We start from the raw sequence: 17,668 nt of genomic DNA on the forward strand, positions 1-17,668 counted from the left end.
ATTCACTGTAGGAGTGGAAGGGAAACACAACCGCAGCATGGAAACATTTAGAGTAATGCAGTGGTTGGTACAGCGGTAATAAACCACAAGAGCTCCATCAGCAGCATGTGTGGTCGCAGAAGCAGCAGCAGGTCACGGCTGTTTCACAGCAGAAATGTGAGGGATGAGGAGATACGTCATCATCACAGAGACCTTTTAGAGAAGACCATCTTTACACTATGATCCAATTTATTATGCAAACTCTCTGCTTGGCAAATTCGTTGTATTAAGAAAGCAGCTGTCAAAAATCCACTGAAGAGTAGCACACAGGTATTTGAAGCTGCTGGTACATCGGGTACCAAGTCCCAAGAACCTCTGGATGCAGGATCCTCCAGAGGCTTGCTGATGTGCGTAGTGTTGTATTTCTTCCCCCTTAACCAACGCTCACAAGGAGAAACGATCACTCTGGGCTCAGAAATACTAGTATATGAAGACTAATTTGATGGGGCTCTTGGTGGTTGGTGGATGGCCACCATGTCCCAACATGGCTGCAACGTCAGCAAGGAAGTGATGTTTTGGGCTGGAATCAAAGGAAGTGAGCTGGTAGGCCTCTTTACGTTGCCTGAAGGTGTCAAAATGTCCACAGCAGAATATGTGGAGTTCCTAACTGCCCATTTCCTGCCACGGTATTAAAAGAAGAACCGTGCCATCCATCATTTTCATGCAGGACAACGCAGCATCCCATTCTGCAAAATATTGCTCTGAAGCCTTGGCTGCTATGAGCATAAAAGGGAGGAAAAATCATGGTGTGGCCGCCATCATCCCTGTGGAGCAGGTGATTTCAAAGAAGGGCTCCTGTGTAAGTATGGAACTTGATCTGTAAAGATGTTTTTGATTGAAATAAGTTTTGACTTGAGAAAAATAACCTTCTAATGGAAGAAATGACAATAGCTTTCTGTTTTCAGTCTCTTAAGAACTATTAAATGTTTCGAAACTCCATTTTGAATAGTTTGGAATGCTACATTTAAAGTTGTTTAAAAAAATGTCATTCCATCATTGGTCATTTTGTCAAATAAAATCCAGATTACACATAATTGTTGTGGAAAGAAAAATCCTTTTGACTGCCATCTATATATAGACTATCAAGAAAAAAAAAGAAACTGTAATGAGACTCATGACTGCAAAAAAGCAGGCGTTAAATCTTGTTTCATGACAGAATGTTGATCATAAAGAGCATTTTTACATTATTATGTTAATACTGTTTTTTGTTCATTTCGTCTTGGGTCTTCCTCAGTCTTAAAATTGGCAATCAATAGAATATTTCATTCCTCAACAATTACACTGTAATCTGGATTTTACTTGACAAAATGACCAATTATAACTATTGCATTTTTTGGAAAATAACTTTAAATGCAGTGTTCCAAATTATCATACAAAACAGTTTCAAAATACTCAATAGTTTCTAAAGGATTGAAAACAGATATCTGCGGTAATTTTTCCCAAATCAAAGCTATTTCAATCAAAAACATCTTTACAGATTAATTTCACAGGAGCCCTTTTTGATATCACCTTAACAGCTCTCTCATCCATTGAACTTGTAAGTCCTCAAAGAGTCTGCCTGTATTTCCTTTGAGGATGCCAGAACTGCCTCGGAGAGCAGCTATTTTGAGGTAAACTGCTGTCTACCTTCACAGAGCTTCCTTTTAAGGATGCTCCACAGGTTCTATAGGGTTAACAGGGTTGAGGTCAGGGGATGATGGTGGCCACACCATGATTTTTCCTCCCTTTATGCCCATAGCAGCCAAGGCCTCAGTGGAATTTTTTGTAGCATGGGATGGCATGTTGTCTTGCCTGAAGATGATTTTACTCCGGATAGCACTGTTCTTCTTTTTATACCATGGCAGGAAATGTGCTGCTAAGAACTCCACGTATTCTGCTGAGGTCATTTTGACACCTTAAAGAGGCCTACCAACTCACTTCCTATGATTCCAGACCAAAGCATCACTCCACCACCTCCTTGCTGATGTTGCAGCCGTGTTGGGACATGTTGGCCATCCACCAACCATCCAGAACTCAATCCATCTGGACCATCCAGTGAGGCACAGCATTTATCAGTGAACTATACTGTTTAAAAATTAGTCTTCCTATATTTCTGAGCCCAGTGCTATCATTTCTCCTTGTGGGCATTGGTTAAGGGCGACTAAAATACAGCTTTATGCACATCAGCAAGCATCTGGAGGATCCTGCATCCAGAAGTTCTTGGTACTCCAGCAGCGTCAAATACCTGTTTGCTACTAATCAGTGGATTTTTTCACAGCTGCTCTCTAAATACGAGGAATTTGCCTTGCAGAAAGATTCCCTAATACGCCTTTATCCAAACAATCCTGCGCTCTGAATCACACACAAAAATCTTTTCACAGTATGATGATCTCTTTCAGTTTTTCCTGAAATATCCAGTGTTTTCATACTTTTTGAAAGATGCTGCACTATTTCAGGCATTTAATCTGCAGAAAGATCTTTCTTTTTCCCCATATTGCATGAAACCTGTGACTTCATGCAATACCTTAAATGACCTTGAGTAGTTTCTCTTAGACTCACCAGGAATACTAATGACTAAACCTGTCTGAGATCGATGTCAGTGATGGAAACTGACAGGAGAAGCAGTGCAATTGAAAAACCAAATCCAATGCTTGGTTTCATTGTAACCATATTTGCATAATAAAACGCATTACAGTGTATAGGAACAAAAGTGAAATGGTACACTTCATGGTACCTGAAGGGAAACTGATTTGGCCTTAAAGTTAAATGAAGTGAAGTTACGTTTAAAGTCCTTCTTTTCTTTCAGGATAAAATTATAATGAACAGCAACAGTCTGCAGATGTGAAACTATTTTCCATTAACGTTAAATTCTCCCCGATCTCCTCCTGAGGGTTTCCTGGAAAATCTGGTATCAAATATTCGCCCGAAACTTCACGGTGACATGTTTTATGTCAGGAAAGCTATTTTTAACAGCCACTGTAGTTCACTCGTGCTGGACTGGTGTGGGTTTCATTTTGTCTTTTTGAGTGAAAAATACACACAGAGGGTGCTCACACCTCTGGGATCTTCTCGGTTTTAATTTAAACAAAAAGCAAACATGCTGTAGGAAGAAAAAGTGGAGACAGTGCACAGACATGGATGGAGAGGAGTTAAAAAATTCAAAAATATAAACCATGAGTGATTAAAACAAGTTTTAAGGTCAATGCAAGAAGATATGAGGTCATGACCTCCAAGATAAGAGAGAAACGATCGAGTCAGACTCAAATTAGGAGCTGCACTAACCTCTGACCTTTAAACTACATGTGATTTGCAAAAAAAAAAAAAAAGTCAGAGAGGTGGACATGAGACAGATAGAAACCCTTCAGGGTCAAAGAAATATGCTAAAATACATTCAGAAAATATTCAGCCTTATTTTTTTCAATTTTATTTTGTTTCAGCCTGTTGCTACAGTTGAAAAAATTATTTATATTCTAATTAATCTACACTCACTACCCCATTATGACAAAGAGAAAAGAGAAGATCTTTTTTTTTTTCAAATTTATCAAAATTAAAAAAATATATCAGATTGGCATAAATATTCAGATCTAAATGTTGTATTTGTAACAGAACATTTAACTAATTCTCTCATAGATTTTCTAAGTGATTTTCTGTCATATCTCCTGTGGAACAGGGATACTCGCATGCATATTTAACATATGAGAGCATTGATGAATTATGTATCAGCATGCAAATATACTGTAGCTCATATTGAATGTCCTAATAAAATGTGTCAGTGAAGACGGATGAAGGACGAAGAGAATGAGGTTGAAAAGGTTGAGCTAGTTGTCACTTCAGCCATAAATAAATCCCTGATATATTCGCCTGCTTGTATTCTGATGTACGCCGCTGTCATAACCTTTGAGCTCATTCTTGTCTTGAAATAGAGAACTGTAAATTTGACAAACACAGCTTCAGAGACAAATTTATAGACAGACATCTGGGAAGGACAGGCAGGGGAAAATGAGGAGTGGATAACGCCGACTATCTGGGATGGAGTTTTGAGTTTGCCCTTTAACAGAGCAATCCAGGTTGTCGCTCTTAGCATTTGCAAACCCCGCACAAGGACAGGAAAACCACACTGACATTTACCTCTTCTCTGAAGTGACTGAAGTCTGCAAAGTTTGGCTGCTGCACTTTATTCTGGGGAGTTTTCTCTGGAACGGTGATGAAATGAGGAACCTGAAGAGGAAGATGAAAAGTTGTTATGAATTTATGAGATGTTAAACAGCTGTACACCACATGATTTAACACAGAAACTACATTTTTATTCATGTGTTTTTGTCATCTTAAGACCCTGCCCCTTCTTTATATTAGTGTAAAGAAGGGTATGTATCTATGGCCTGAATTGCCCTTTGAGAGAAATGAAGCTTAGCATGAGTTCAGTCAGGAAGACTGTAATTTCCACGATGGCTTAATAGTTGCGTGCACTCCCTCACTCCTGCTCTTAGGAATAGGCGGTGATATGGTAATACCGTACCCTGGTATTGAAAAATAGCCAACATATTGCATGCGCTAGCTATTGCTCTCTGACAGCAGAAGTTGTAGTCTGCATGTTAACAGCTTTTTACACATTTATTAACTTAGTAACCACATTTAAGTGTTAAGATCCAACACACATAAAGTATGAGATATTGGTTTATGACATTTCCAGTCACAAGATTGGACTGGTTGTCCAGTTTGACAGAGAGAGCCTGGACATACACTCATTTCCTCACATCTTTAATTCCATTTATTTCATACTGTTACGATGCAAGCATTTTCCATAAATAGCCTATATGCTTAATATAGCCTAATATGTTTATCTCACTCAACATTATATTTTGGCCTTCAATGACTGTTTAACTCTACGTTTTTCACATATTAAGCTTTAAAATCTCTTGAAACCCAATCTTCCCAAATGACTGTCGTTACTTTTTGTGGAACGTTTTCCACCAGAAAGGGGCGAGGCTTGCACATTTGGGCAAAGAACCCGTATGGGTTGCTCTTACCCATCTGTGCTCTAATAACAACCCTGTCTCTGAGCTCTGCAGGCAGTTCCTTTGACCTCATGGCTTGGTTTTTGCTCTGATATGCATTGCCAGCTGTGAGGCTTTCTATAGAGAGGTGTTCCATTCCAATGGACTCCAATCAAGGTGTGAAACATTTTAGAAAAAATCCAGAGAAATTGGAGGAACCTGAAATGAACGTCAAGTGTTTTTGCAAAGGGTCTGAGTACTTGTGCCAATGTAAATTTGCAAAAAAATCTTAAAATTCTGTTTTCTCTTTGTCATGTTGGGGTACTGAGAGTAGATTACTGAGAACAAAAATGTTTTATGGACTTAAGCATCAGGCTGCAAAATAACAAAACTGGAAAAAAGTGAAGAGGGTCTGAATACTTTCCAATGTACTGTACTGTACTATGATGGGTTTCACCTATTTTATTGATGCATCTATAACTCACTTTGGTATTTTATTCAATGACTGTATTTATTAATGTACATTTTCCATAAAAATGTGACTTGCGGTGTACAATGTGGTGTATATAATTCTTGGTATATCTTACCTTAACATTGACACAATAATGTCAATGTCATCCCCAGTGTCTGCTTATGTCTGATGAAGGGCTAGGGCCCGAAACGTCACATGTGGTGATAATCTTCATTAAATAAGCCTCTGGAGCAGAATCTGGTGTGATCTGGACTTATTTTTCTGTTTTGCCTGATATGTTTTTTGGTTCAGCACCCAGTTCTCAAGCCTATGGATATGCGTGCCTTAAAACTTTTTGTGTGTATCTAAACTAGTGGTTTTAAATGGTGTGGCAAGGCACAGTGGTGTGCCCAGAGCCCAGTCTGCAGTGTGCAGTAGGAATTTGTACAACCATACTTTACGTACTTACTACAACTACAGAATAACTTAAGTTCAGTCAGGATCACTTTGTCAAGAAACGCATATGATTTTGATTTATGAAAAGTTTTTCTTTATTAGCAGTTACAAGTTTGCACTTAATGGTGTTTTTCATATTTGACTGTTCTGGGATCCACCTGCCCTTCAATGAGCCAACGTGGAAAGCATCAAGCAGGAACAGCAGATGTTCCTGCCTTTCCTGAGCCTTCAAGGAAAGCCTGAGGCAGGGAGAGAGGCAGCAAAAAATGCAGAGCAGAGCAGAGCAAACATCAATGACAACAGAATAACACTGATAAAGTCAAAGGCAGAATAAAGGGGGAGCTGGGGTGGAGGAGGGTTGTAAAAAAGCAGCTTGTGGAGGGAGCTACAAAGCTTATCAAGGCTAGAGCAGTTTAAATATGGCAGCATGATCACAATTAGCCTATAGCGCGCTTAGAAGCAAATCAGCTGATCTCAGTTATGGCAAAGCTCCAACTCTGTTCCTGCCTGAACTAACAATATACACTCAATTTACTGTAACGTGGATATGGTCTGCCTTGAGCTTTTGGCTTGATCTTAGGTTTGCCCATGGAAAATAAAGGTTTAAAACCACAGATCTAAACTAAAGCTTTCCAGAACTAAAATAAGGTATGAATGTTAAGAAGTTTCTGTAGTTCAGCCCCAGAAGACAAGAAACACTTTCCCCATTGTATTAAAGATCAGATAGTCATGAATTTCAGCATTCCTCTCAGGTCTTACCTGTGTAGCTGATGGTCTGGGAGGAAGAGCTGGAGGAGGAGGTAACCATCCACTTTTTACTCCTAAAATACAAAAAACTTTTACTGAATATCTTCCTCTTCAGAGTCACATTTGACCCTCAAAACTAGATTATCACTCTTGATTTCATAGCTTGGTGCTGATTTGGATTCCTGTCAGGTTCTAACCTTTCCCACTGAACAATGAAGCCCACAGATCTTCATTTCCCTTTTTATTCTCTCATGAAAGGAGAACTGTTGTATACAAAACCAATAAAAAACGCATCATAGCTGCAGGCGGCCGACACTCTGAGCCTGCGTGTGAGAACCTGAGTGTTATGAGAAGGATTTAGAGAAGACAGGTGGAGTTAGAGGACGTTACCTGGAGCGCCCTGCTGGAAGAGCTTGTTGAGGTCCAGCGATGAGGCTCTGGAGTGGGTTTTCTGGGGTCGAGGTGGAGGAGTGGGGGGCTCCTCTGCTTTCTTCATGGCATCTTCAATAGAAGTGCTGGAGTATGACCTGCACGGGGGTGCATAGATGGAAAAACAATGATTATTTTAAGGTTTATGTAGAAATTAGGAGAAATTCAGGTCAGTATGTCTTTGGGTGAGGCTCACCTGGGTCTAGTTTTTGTCCTCATCTGTGTGTCCAGCTCGTGAGGTGGCTCTGTGAGGAAGGGTACATTAAGTGATTAAACTTCACGTCACATTGCGGTTTGTTTGAAATGTTAAATGAGGAAGCATTTACTTCCCTATAATCATGTGTGTAAAGTCATTTAATTAAAAATTCTGATCCTTTCTGTTTAAGGTTGTCTGTGTGCTTCAATTTATGCATTTTCCTAAACAATTCCATTTTTCATGAGCAACACAAATGGATAAATGAAAAAATTAAAGGGATATGGCACAAATTCAAAGCCATAAATACATTATTCAAGACAAATAGGAGAATCTAATTTCACAAAAAGTGCAAACCATAAGCCTTACTTTTTAATTTCTTTAAACTAACAAAAAATAACTATGGAGAAGGGGCAATACGATCATTACAAATCCAGTGTAAAGGAGTTGAATTTGTCTTTTTTGATGCAACTGTTTATGCAAATTAGAAAAAAGGGAAAGGATGTGCACTACTTTGGCTTAGCAGGTGTCCATGTGCAGAGGCTAAAGCCCTCAATGCATTAGTAGTGGGATCAGTTCCCAGTTCCTGCACTGTTTGGTGCATGCCCCCCCCCCCCGACACACTTTATCCCCTGGTTCCTATCTCTACTCAGCTGTCCTATCTAAGTGAGGGCAAAAAAACCCCCATAAAGTAATCTGTATATTTCTTACAGTGAGAGTAAAAAGGGGGACGTGTAGAGAAGAATATGTATATCTGGAGGTTGCTTCACTTGTATTTCCCATATTAGAGGAGTGTTTGAGTCACCTGGTCTCTCAGGAAAAGCACCGAGTTGGAGCGTTAGTTTTTGCTGAGATGCTGTCGCTCTCTTCACACCGACATCTGAAGACAAAGGGATGAAATCATAGCTGATAAAGCAATGCTCTAAAAAAAAACCAAAAAAAAAACAAGGTGCACCCAGAAAGGTAAATTCAAACTGCTATGCTTTTAAAACCAAAAATTTCAAAGTCAAAGTCAAAGAGAAACGACTTTTAGATTTATTACTTAAATGAAAGCTGCACCATGACTCAGTGCTGGGAGAAGATTTCAGAGAACTAGAAAAGCACTCGGAGAGCGCAGACCTCTGCCATTAGCCCTATCTCCCAATAGTACAGAATCCTTTAAAAAATTCCTGGATCTAGACGGTGATCCGGATCACTCCCAAAATCTAATCAGCTCTTCCTTATGCCATTTCTGACATTTCCTGAAAATTTCATCAAAATCCGTCCATAACTTTTTGAGTTATGTTGCTAACAAACTAACTAACAAACTAACAAACTAACAAACCCTCCGGATCACATAACCTCCTTGGCGGAGGTAAATATGCAGGAGTGTATGATGTCCAATGATAACTGATTCATCTGACAGCATATACACTTTTCAGGAGGCCACCTTTAGCTGCATTCTCTGTTTAAGTAAGCAAGTTTAACAAACTACTGTGGGCTTTGACTCGGTCACTCTAGAACTTTCACTTTGCTGTCTTTCCAACCATTTCTGTGTAGCTTTCGCTGCATACTTCAGGTCATTGTCTTGCTGGAAATTAAATCTCCCAAGCCGTACTTCTCTTGCAGACTGAATAAGATTGTCTGCCAGGATTTTCCTATCTTTTTCCACATTCATTTTACCCTCTGCCTTTACAAGTCTTCCAGGGTTGGCTGCTGAGAAGCATCCCCACAGCATGATGCTGCCACCACCGTGCTTCACAGTGGGGATGATGTGTTTGTGGTGATGTGCAATGTTTGGCGTCTTGTCTGATGGCCCCAAAGCACCATTTTGGTCTCATCAGGCCAAAGAATTTTCATCCACTTGACTCCCACGTCTTTTGATGAACGCTAGTGTAGATTTAATATGAGTTTTCTTTAACAGTGGCTTTCCCTTCGTCACTTTCCCATAAAGATTTGACTGGTGAGGAACTAAGGCAACAGTTGTAGTATGCAGAGTCTCTCGGCATACTACAACAGCTGCTGAAGCTTGTAACTCCTTCAGAGTCATCAGAGGTGTCTTGGTGGCCTCTCTCAATAGTCTCCTTCTTGCACGGACTGATTTGGGTAGATTTACAGATCTGCCATATTCCTTCCATTCTTTGATGATGGAATTAACTGAACTCTGATGTTTTCTTTCAGTAATTAAAATTTTCTGTGAGATTGTTTTCTGGTCCTGTACCGCTCAGTATCAAATCAAATTCTCTTATCAAACACCCTTATTGATTGATTTCCTGGGGCTAAGGAGTGAAATAGAATTGTTCTTTTGTATCATTTTCTCACTGGTTTGGAAAATTTTCTCTCTCTTCAGCCTGGATGATTGTTGAAAATTACTAAATATTTAAATTCAAACCATTGCTTAAATTACCTTGTTGGCATGAATCATCTTGTATATCTGGTTTTGTTGTGGCCAGGCCCGGCTGGAGCCTCTCTCTGATGCTACGATCCTAAAAACAAACAAACATACAGATCAATAAACAAAGAAAAAAATCTGCTTAATCATTTAGAACAACACAACTTAACTGCATTAACGTTCAGTGTTTGGTGGATTTAAGAGGGTAAAAGCTCCTTCTGTAAGCTCAACACATTAGTGGGTTACTGATACTAGAGTAACTTTAAACAGCCTTATGTTTAGCCTGTTAGTGCCCCCTACAGGCATACAAGAGGTACCCCAACCAAAGTCTTCTATCAAAGGAGGATCTGGTTTACCATCTGATTTGGCCTCAGCTCCGCATCCTCAAAGACAATCAGGGGCTCTACACTCTGCAAAGAAGTGAACAGTTTTGTTCTTAATAAAAGGGTAAACAGCTAAACTTCAGCACAGACTGTTATCTTTAGAAACATCTCAGACTCTAGATTTTTTGGGGGGTACCTCAGGAGTTTCAGGTATGTCCTCTTCCTGTAGAAACCCCGGCCTCAGAGTGGGAGGAAGGCTCTCCGGTAGAGGATAACCATTCTTACGAGCAACAATCAAATGAAAAGCAGTGCAGAATTCAGAGAATGTCAGAGCTCCGTCTCTGTCAACGTCACTCAACTCCCTGAAAAAAAAAAAAAAAAATTGAGATGCATGTCAAATATCCATAGGACTGAGGCCAAAGCTGCACAATTAAAGAAAGATTTAAAGATGTAATAATATCTTTTATTGGCTACTGAGCAGAGATATTCAACCCTGCCTTTCTTGTGAGCCACACTGAAAAATATATTTTTGCAAGACCCACGATCCAAAACAATTCCTTTCTTCCCCTAGAGAAAAAAATGAGATTTGGGCTAAAGTTTGTTTCTTGTATTAAGGAATAAAATCATGATGTATAGTGCTATAGTTGATGGGTATGATTCATTATAATTGATATACCATTACCGATACTCATTAACTATACCTGTCCATATTATTATTACCATTACCATTACCGATACTTTTCAGTTATTTGGTTGAAAGACGAGATGTTACCATGTTTTTATTCAAAAGTTTAACAGGTTGTGATTCCAGCTGTAATATCTTTTTATACAGCTTGGAAAATAAACAAATTTCTTAACCTAAAACTGAATTTATTGAAGTTTCTCAATGAAACACAAATCCTCTCTCGTCTTAGGCTACATTTGAAAACATCATGATGAATGTATATACATTTGCCCAATAGTCATTAAGCTGACTCTGAATGTATTACAACATGACAAATGAAACATCTTTAAATGGATGTCCAGCTTTTATTCTGAGGCATTCAAAATGTACTTAGTAATTAGATTACAATGTTTAAACCATTCAGAGATTTTAAAAATCAATCATCCTGATTATAATTTTGGCTTTTTTGACAAGATAAATACAAAATACTTCCTTAATATCAAAGTGAATAAAGATTTGTACAAACTAATGTCAACTAGATAAAAATATGTTATCTAAAAAAGTGACTGCATGAATATTCACCCCCTTTAATGTGTCTAGCCTAATTCAACAGAGGTCCAGCCAATTGGTGCTAGTCTCACAGTTAGTAAAATGGAGATCACCTGAGTGCAGTGAACGTGTCTCAAGTGACTGTGGTATAAAGACACCTGTGTCTGGAAGGTCCAGTCACTGGTTAATCAGTATTCCTGGCTACCATTAAACCATGAAGACAAAAGAACACTCAGAAATTTTTTTATCGAAAGTATCAAATCTGACTAGAGCCAAAAGGCATCTGGGAGACTCCATGGTCCAGTGGAAGAAAGGTTTTCGGTCTGATGAGACCAAACTGGTGCTCTTTGGTCATCAGACAAGACACTATGTTTGACCAACACCAAACACTGCACATCACCCCAAACACACTATCCCCACTGTGAAGCACGGTGGTGGCAGCATCATGCTGTAGGGATGCTTTGCTGCACTGGAAGGCTTGTTAAAGAGGAAGGTAAAATGACTGCGGCAAAATATAGAAAAATCCTGGAGGACAACTTTATTCAGTCTGCACGAGAACTACAGCTTGGGAGAAGACAATGAGCCGAATCATACAGCAAAGCTCCACAAAAATAGTTTGAATACAGTAAGGTGAATGTTCTGGACTGGCCGAGTAAAAGCCCAGACCTCAATCCAATACAGAACTTGTGACTGGACTTAAAAAGGGCTGTTCATGCCTGATCCCTATGCAACCTGAAAGAGCTTGAGGAGTCATGCAAAGTAGAATGGAGTAAAATTGCAGAGTCCAGATGTGCAAGCCTGATTGAGACCTATCCACACAGACTCAGTGCTGTGATTGCAGCCAAAGGTGACTCTACTAAATACTGACTTGAAGGGGGAGAAAATTAATGCTGTCACTTAATTTACATTACATATTTTTAATTGACATTACTTTGTAGAAATCTGTTTTTCAGTCATAAAAGCTGAAATTTTATTGACCATGATTGATTTATAAAATAGAACCATTTCTGCAGATGCTGAAAACCATTTTTGTTTGAGGCTGAGATGAAAGTGAAGGTCTGTCCTTTTAAAACGAAGGCTCTGTGTGACTCAGTGATCATGCTGAGGTGCTCGGCTGATAAAAACCAAGCTGACCCCGATCAGAGGCGAACAAGGACAGGCACTATGAGTCAGCACTCACCAAATGTGGGAGAGCTCAGGTATCGGGAGCTTGGATTTTGTGAAGAAGTTCTTTGCAATGGTTCCTAGAAAAAGACACAAAGTGGGAGAAAAATGTGAGAAAATACTTGTTTTTTTATTTTCTTAACAGTTGCAGCAGAGAAAAGGTGAGTTTTATACCCAGGATGAGAGCCCCCAGGTCGGGCTGCAGGGTCTTGAACTGGTTGGTGTAGTACTCGAGCTGTTCCTCTGTGATCCTCCAGGGGTCATCATCAGTGTACTCCACTCCAGTCTGCTGGTCCAGCCTCTCCGGTGAGGCCGCCTGGATGGATAAACACACATCGTATCAGAGATTTAATGAGTCATGAAGATTAATGTCCAAAAATGTAAGAGAATTTGTTTGTTACCCGAGCCATGGTGGGGTGCTCCACAGTGGGCTTGGTGCCATAGTTAGCGGGCGAGGAGTGCTGCTCCAGCTGAACAATTGGCCGGGAGGGATGTATGCTTTCATACGCTGGAAAATAAAGCACAACAGGTAGGATCTCTAGGACTGAAGATTTCCTCCACATTACAGCCTTCAAAATGTGATGACAGAGATTTACAGATCAAAGGGTGAAGAAGGAAATCGAGCTGCACATTTCAGAGGAGTGAAGCCCCGTCTGTTTTCATGTCAACTCATTTCTAATTTATAACTGAGACATGATATGTGCTTGTAGCCGTCTGCAGCAGCAATTAACACGATCACAGCGCTTTCATCAAAGAGGGCAAAGTTAAATGAAAGATACCTCTGGTGTTAAAAATGGAGCCAGTGTAGAGGAGCAAAAGCTTCAGTTCCTCGAGTGTCTGACTTCAAAAGCAGAAGAATCTTCACTTAGTTACTTGATTTTAATGGTTTAAACTTTTCCTCAACTCTAATTGTATCTTATTCTCTGTTTTAGTGATTCTTTTAGTTTCATGTTATGCTTGCACTGCTGCTTTTATACAAATTAAGTTCAGAATGGATAAATAAAGTTCTGTACATTTTCTGAATTTCTTGAAAGTAAATTAAAAAGTGTTCATCTTTTTAAGCAGGAAAGGAGATGTTTACAGCCGGGTTCCAAAGACAAGAGATGTTTACACTAGGGCCGGGTGATATGGTTAAAAAATTGAATCACAGATTTTTTCAAAGCAACTCAACAGATTTTAATTATTTTGTTTTGTTTTCAATATGAAATAAAACCTTCTCAAATAGGTTTCTTTATTTTTATCAACAATATGCCACAAAATTGGAACTGAATTTTCCTTTTCAGGCTAAAGTGTAGCCATAAACTTGTGTTTAAAATTTCTCTATGGAGGGTAATTAACATGAACACTCCATCTATTTAAGAAACAGACTGGAAGTAATGCTGTAGACAAAAAGACAGATGTTCAATATTTAAAGACTAATAATTTGGTTCCAATTTCGAATTTGTACTCCTGACTTGAACTTCTTTTTTGCTTGGATCACATTTTTTATTCCCAAATGAACTGAAAAAGTTTTGTTTGAATCTTTCTGGCACAAACTTCCTTTCATGATACTGGAGCAGTGTCACATTAAGTCAAATGGATGATGGTATTTTCAGAGCCTTCTGCTATCTAAGTGTCTTACCGATGTGTGCGTCAGCCCCGTTTCTCTGTGGGCCGTATGGGTAGTTGTGGTAGGCGAGAGGAGATCGAGGTGGTGAAGTGCTCGGTGATCGTGGAGGAGACCAGGGTTCCTTATGGGGAGAATATGTATTTGTTATTTCACAGAACAAGATGCATCTTCAATGCTTGCATTTCCTATTTCATTTAATTATTGCACATATGAACAGAAAAGAAAACCTAGCCAAAGTAGAAAAGCACTCGGCCCTTTCTCCCAAAAATATAGAATCCTTTAAAATATTCCTGGATCCAGACGGTGATCCGGATCACTCCCAAAATCTAATCAGCTCTTCCTTATGCCATTTCTGACATTTCCTGAAAATTTCACCAAAATCCATCAATAACTTTTTGAGTTGTGTTGCAAACAAACTAACTAACAAACTAACAAACCCTGCTGATGACATAACCTCCTTGGTGGAGGTAATAAAAACCCATCTGGGCTTTTCAAGTGGCCCTCAGATGCATAAAATATAAACACTCATACAAACAATTTGATCGGTTCAAATTAGTACAATACAGATAATCAAAAGAGTGTAAAAAGAAGTTATCAAGAGAAACATGTTGAAAATGCATACACATTGCTAAGCCCGCACACAGATTCAGGGCCCCTGACAAACCCAGAGAATGGGCCCTCCCCAGTTTTGATGTATTGATAGCATCTGTATGTGTTCAGTAGCATTGGTGATAGCTGTCCTTGCTAAACATTATTTTTTTTTTGGAGCTGGAAAGTGACTCAAATAACATTGAACTGTGATGCTGAAATTAATTATTTGTGCATTTTTTAACCTCTTCCATCCACTTTTTGCCACTATCATTTGCTATTTTTTATCAATTATGTGCAGCTGTTACCCATCTTGCCACTTTAAACATATTTTTTCCACTTTTAAATACACTTTTGCACTTTCCGCCTACTGTTGCCTCTATTTACCAGTTTATTACCACCGGTAACTCCTTTTCAACACTTGATCTGTGTGATTTTACAATTTTTAAGACGTTTATACAAGTTTTAATAAACGCATGTTTGATAAGTAGCATTGGTGCTAGCTATCCTGGCTAAAAGTTACCATATTTTGGAGCTAAAAGGTGTGTCAAAATATTATAGTTATGCTGCTGAAACTATTTACTTGTGTGCCACTCTTTGACCCCTTTGAAACACCTTTTCCACCCATCTTTGCAATTTTAATTGGCCACTTTTCATCAATTTTGCTTGCATTTTACCCACTTTGTCTCTTTTTACCCATTCTTGCCATAATTTAACCCCTTTCTTCAGTATTTTCTACCCATTTTTGCAGAAGTAAAGGCATTTTACTTCTTTTAAAATCCCCTTTCACTACTTTTTTTGCTATTTTTCAACTTTTAACCCTGGAAAAATCTCCCCTTTATCACCCCCTATGGGCGGCCTAGCACACTGTGATAGTTATGACAACAACAGATTAGACAGGTTGCTGAAAACTCTCCAACAAAGATGACAGTGTGACAGAGTGAGCTGTATATTTACACTAGTGGCACAGCCTGTTCCAATGATAAGTTCTGGAGAGGGTAGATGAAATATAACCTTGTCATAAGTCACTGTGATCTACCTGTACCTATCATGAGGTTGTTTTTTGAGGAAATCTTAAGAATTCAAATCTTAAACTTTTAAAGAACAAAGGAAAGATAACTGGAATGAGAGAAGGAGAAACGGCGTAACAAATCTCTCACAGAACAAGGAGAAATTGAAGCTATCAGGATTTCTATTCCCGCCTTTTGCAACTAAAAATATTAAGACTCTATTTCAAACAATGAAAATGTTATGTGATTGCAGGATGCCTTTCTATCCTGTAGCCCTGAAGGAGGTTTCGTCATTCTTCTCTAATCTTTCACCAACAAGGCTTTTCTGCTCTGATGCCCAAAGCTCACTGGAATGTCTTTGCTCGGTGCGCCATTCCTGATCAGCTGTGAGAATTTCTAAGAATAGCTCCAACCAGGAACTGTAAAAGTTGTAGACATAGCCTCTGGGCCTGAAATGTGAAGATGATGTGAAACTTTTTTAATCTGTTATTTCAAGTGGCCAGTAGAGGGCGACTCCACTGGTTGCAAAGTCTTTGATATAGGGACCTTTCTTATCTGTTCATTTATTACCTTACTAAACATAAGGTGCTCATTATTTTTAACTCCATGTTCAAAGTTCTCTTCAACATATCACAGGGTTTTTATGCTGGAAAAAAAATACATCTGGAGTACTTCCCGATCAGTTCCAAAGGAAGGGAAAACTTCATAAGGCTAGCTTCATAAATTACAATACCACTCATGTCATGTATCAACTTTAATGTGTTTGTGTTGTGTTTTCTATGTAGGCCTCACTAAAAGGGGGCTAAGGAACAGAGAGGTTGAGCCCTGTGCCACTGGTCTGATTAGACCAAAATGGCTTTCTGGCCATGAGACAAATGCTATGTTTGGCAGGCACCAAACACACCATCCCCACTGTGAAGCATGGTGGTGGCAGCCTTCCAACCCTGGAAGGCTTTTAAAGGTAGAGAGTATATCCAATGCACTTAAATATAGGAAAATTTTGGAGGACAATTCTATTCAGTCTGCAAGAGAACTATGGCTTTGAAGATTTATTCTTCAGTAAGACAATGACCTGACGCATACAGAGAGAGCTCCACAGAAATGGTTTAAACACAATGTGAATGTTCTGGAGTGGCCGAGTCAAAGCCCAGACCTCAATCCAATTTGTGGCTGGACGTGAAAAGGGCTGTTTTTGCCTGATCCTTGTGCAACCTGAAAGAGCTTGAGGAGTCATGCAAAGTAGAATGGAGTAAAATTGCAGAGTCCAGATGTGCAAGCCTGACTGAGACCTATCCACACAGACTCAATGCTGTGATTGCAGCTAAAGGCGACTCCACTAAATACTGACTTGAAGGGGGGGAATGTTTATGCAGTCACTTATTTTACATCACACATTTGTATTTAATTGACATTAATTTGTAGAAATCTGTTTTCACTTTGACATTTAAGAGGTTTTTTTTGTATTTTTGCCATAAAAGTCAAATTATATAGACCATGTTTAATTTTTAGAATCAATAAAAAGGTAAAACATCCAAGGGGGTGAATACTTTGTGAAGGCACTGTATTTAGTACCTTGTACAACCCAACTTCAAAAATGCCAAATATCCATTTAACTGTACATAAAAACAAAAATGTTGATGTAAGAAATTTTTATTCCTAACATTTTTTAAAATTAACAAGTCAGAGTGAAACATGTTTACGAACATGGATGAGAGCTAAAGACCAACACGTTCATCAAATCTCACCTTTTTCTCTACATTGGCCTCCTGGTGTCTGAAGGTGCTTCGATCTGCTGGAGTCCAGGAGGCTGAACCTGGAGCCGGAGCCCCCTGACCGTCTATGCTCTGAGGGGCGGTTGAATATCTCATCTCTGGTTCATTTTTCAATCCAGCAAATCTGGGCAGAGGTAGATCTAAAGAGAGGAAAACACACTAATTTTTACAACTTTAGATTACAGTTGTTTGCTGTGATTTTGATAAGTATTTCCTTTTCATTTTCCTGCAAAATGCATCAAAACTGAAGCATTTTATGCACAAAAAGACAATCTTATATTAGTCTTGAATGCAGGAGAGCTCCTTGTTAGTTGACCTCTGACACCTCTT

At 39.1% G+C, this 17,668-nt stretch overlaps 1 protein-coding gene across 2 annotated transcripts in view; it reads right to left on the bottom strand.

Annotated features, from left to right (window-relative positions):
* Window positions 1-17,668, bottom strand: part of reps2 (RALBP1 associated Eps domain containing 2) — a 56,188-nt gene that overhangs the window by 9,851 nt on the left and 28,669 nt on the right. For both annotated transcript variants that reach the window (XM_041790703.1, XM_041790704.1), the window contains exons 3-15: window positions 17,312-17,478; window positions 13,981-14,089; window positions 12,761-12,867; window positions 12,534-12,675; window positions 12,376-12,439; window positions 10,179-10,344; window positions 10,016-10,069; window positions 9,675-9,753; window positions 8,094-8,168; window positions 7,292-7,340; window positions 7,057-7,193; window positions 6,679-6,740; window positions 4,147-4,236 (exon numbers count right to left, since the gene is read on the bottom strand). In XM_041790703.1, the coding sequence (XP_041646637.1) occupies window positions 4,147-4,236; window positions 6,679-6,740; window positions 7,057-7,193; window positions 7,292-7,340; window positions 8,094-8,168; window positions 9,675-9,753; window positions 10,016-10,069; window positions 10,179-10,344; window positions 12,376-12,439; window positions 12,534-12,675; window positions 12,761-12,867; window positions 13,981-14,089; window positions 17,312-17,478 (1,301 nt within the window). The remainder of the gene's footprint in view (window positions 1-4,146; window positions 4,237-6,678; window positions 6,741-7,056; window positions 7,194-7,291; window positions 7,341-8,093; window positions 8,169-9,674; window positions 9,754-10,015; window positions 10,070-10,178; window positions 10,345-12,375; window positions 12,440-12,533; window positions 12,676-12,760; window positions 12,868-13,980; window positions 14,090-17,311; window positions 17,479-17,668) is intronic.

Source organism: Cheilinus undulatus, linkage group 7, assembly GCF_018320785.1.
Source record: "Cheilinus undulatus linkage group 7, ASM1832078v1, whole genome shotgun sequence".
NCBI classification, from domain to species: Eukaryota; Metazoa; Chordata; class Actinopteri; order Labriformes; family Labridae; genus Cheilinus; species Cheilinus undulatus.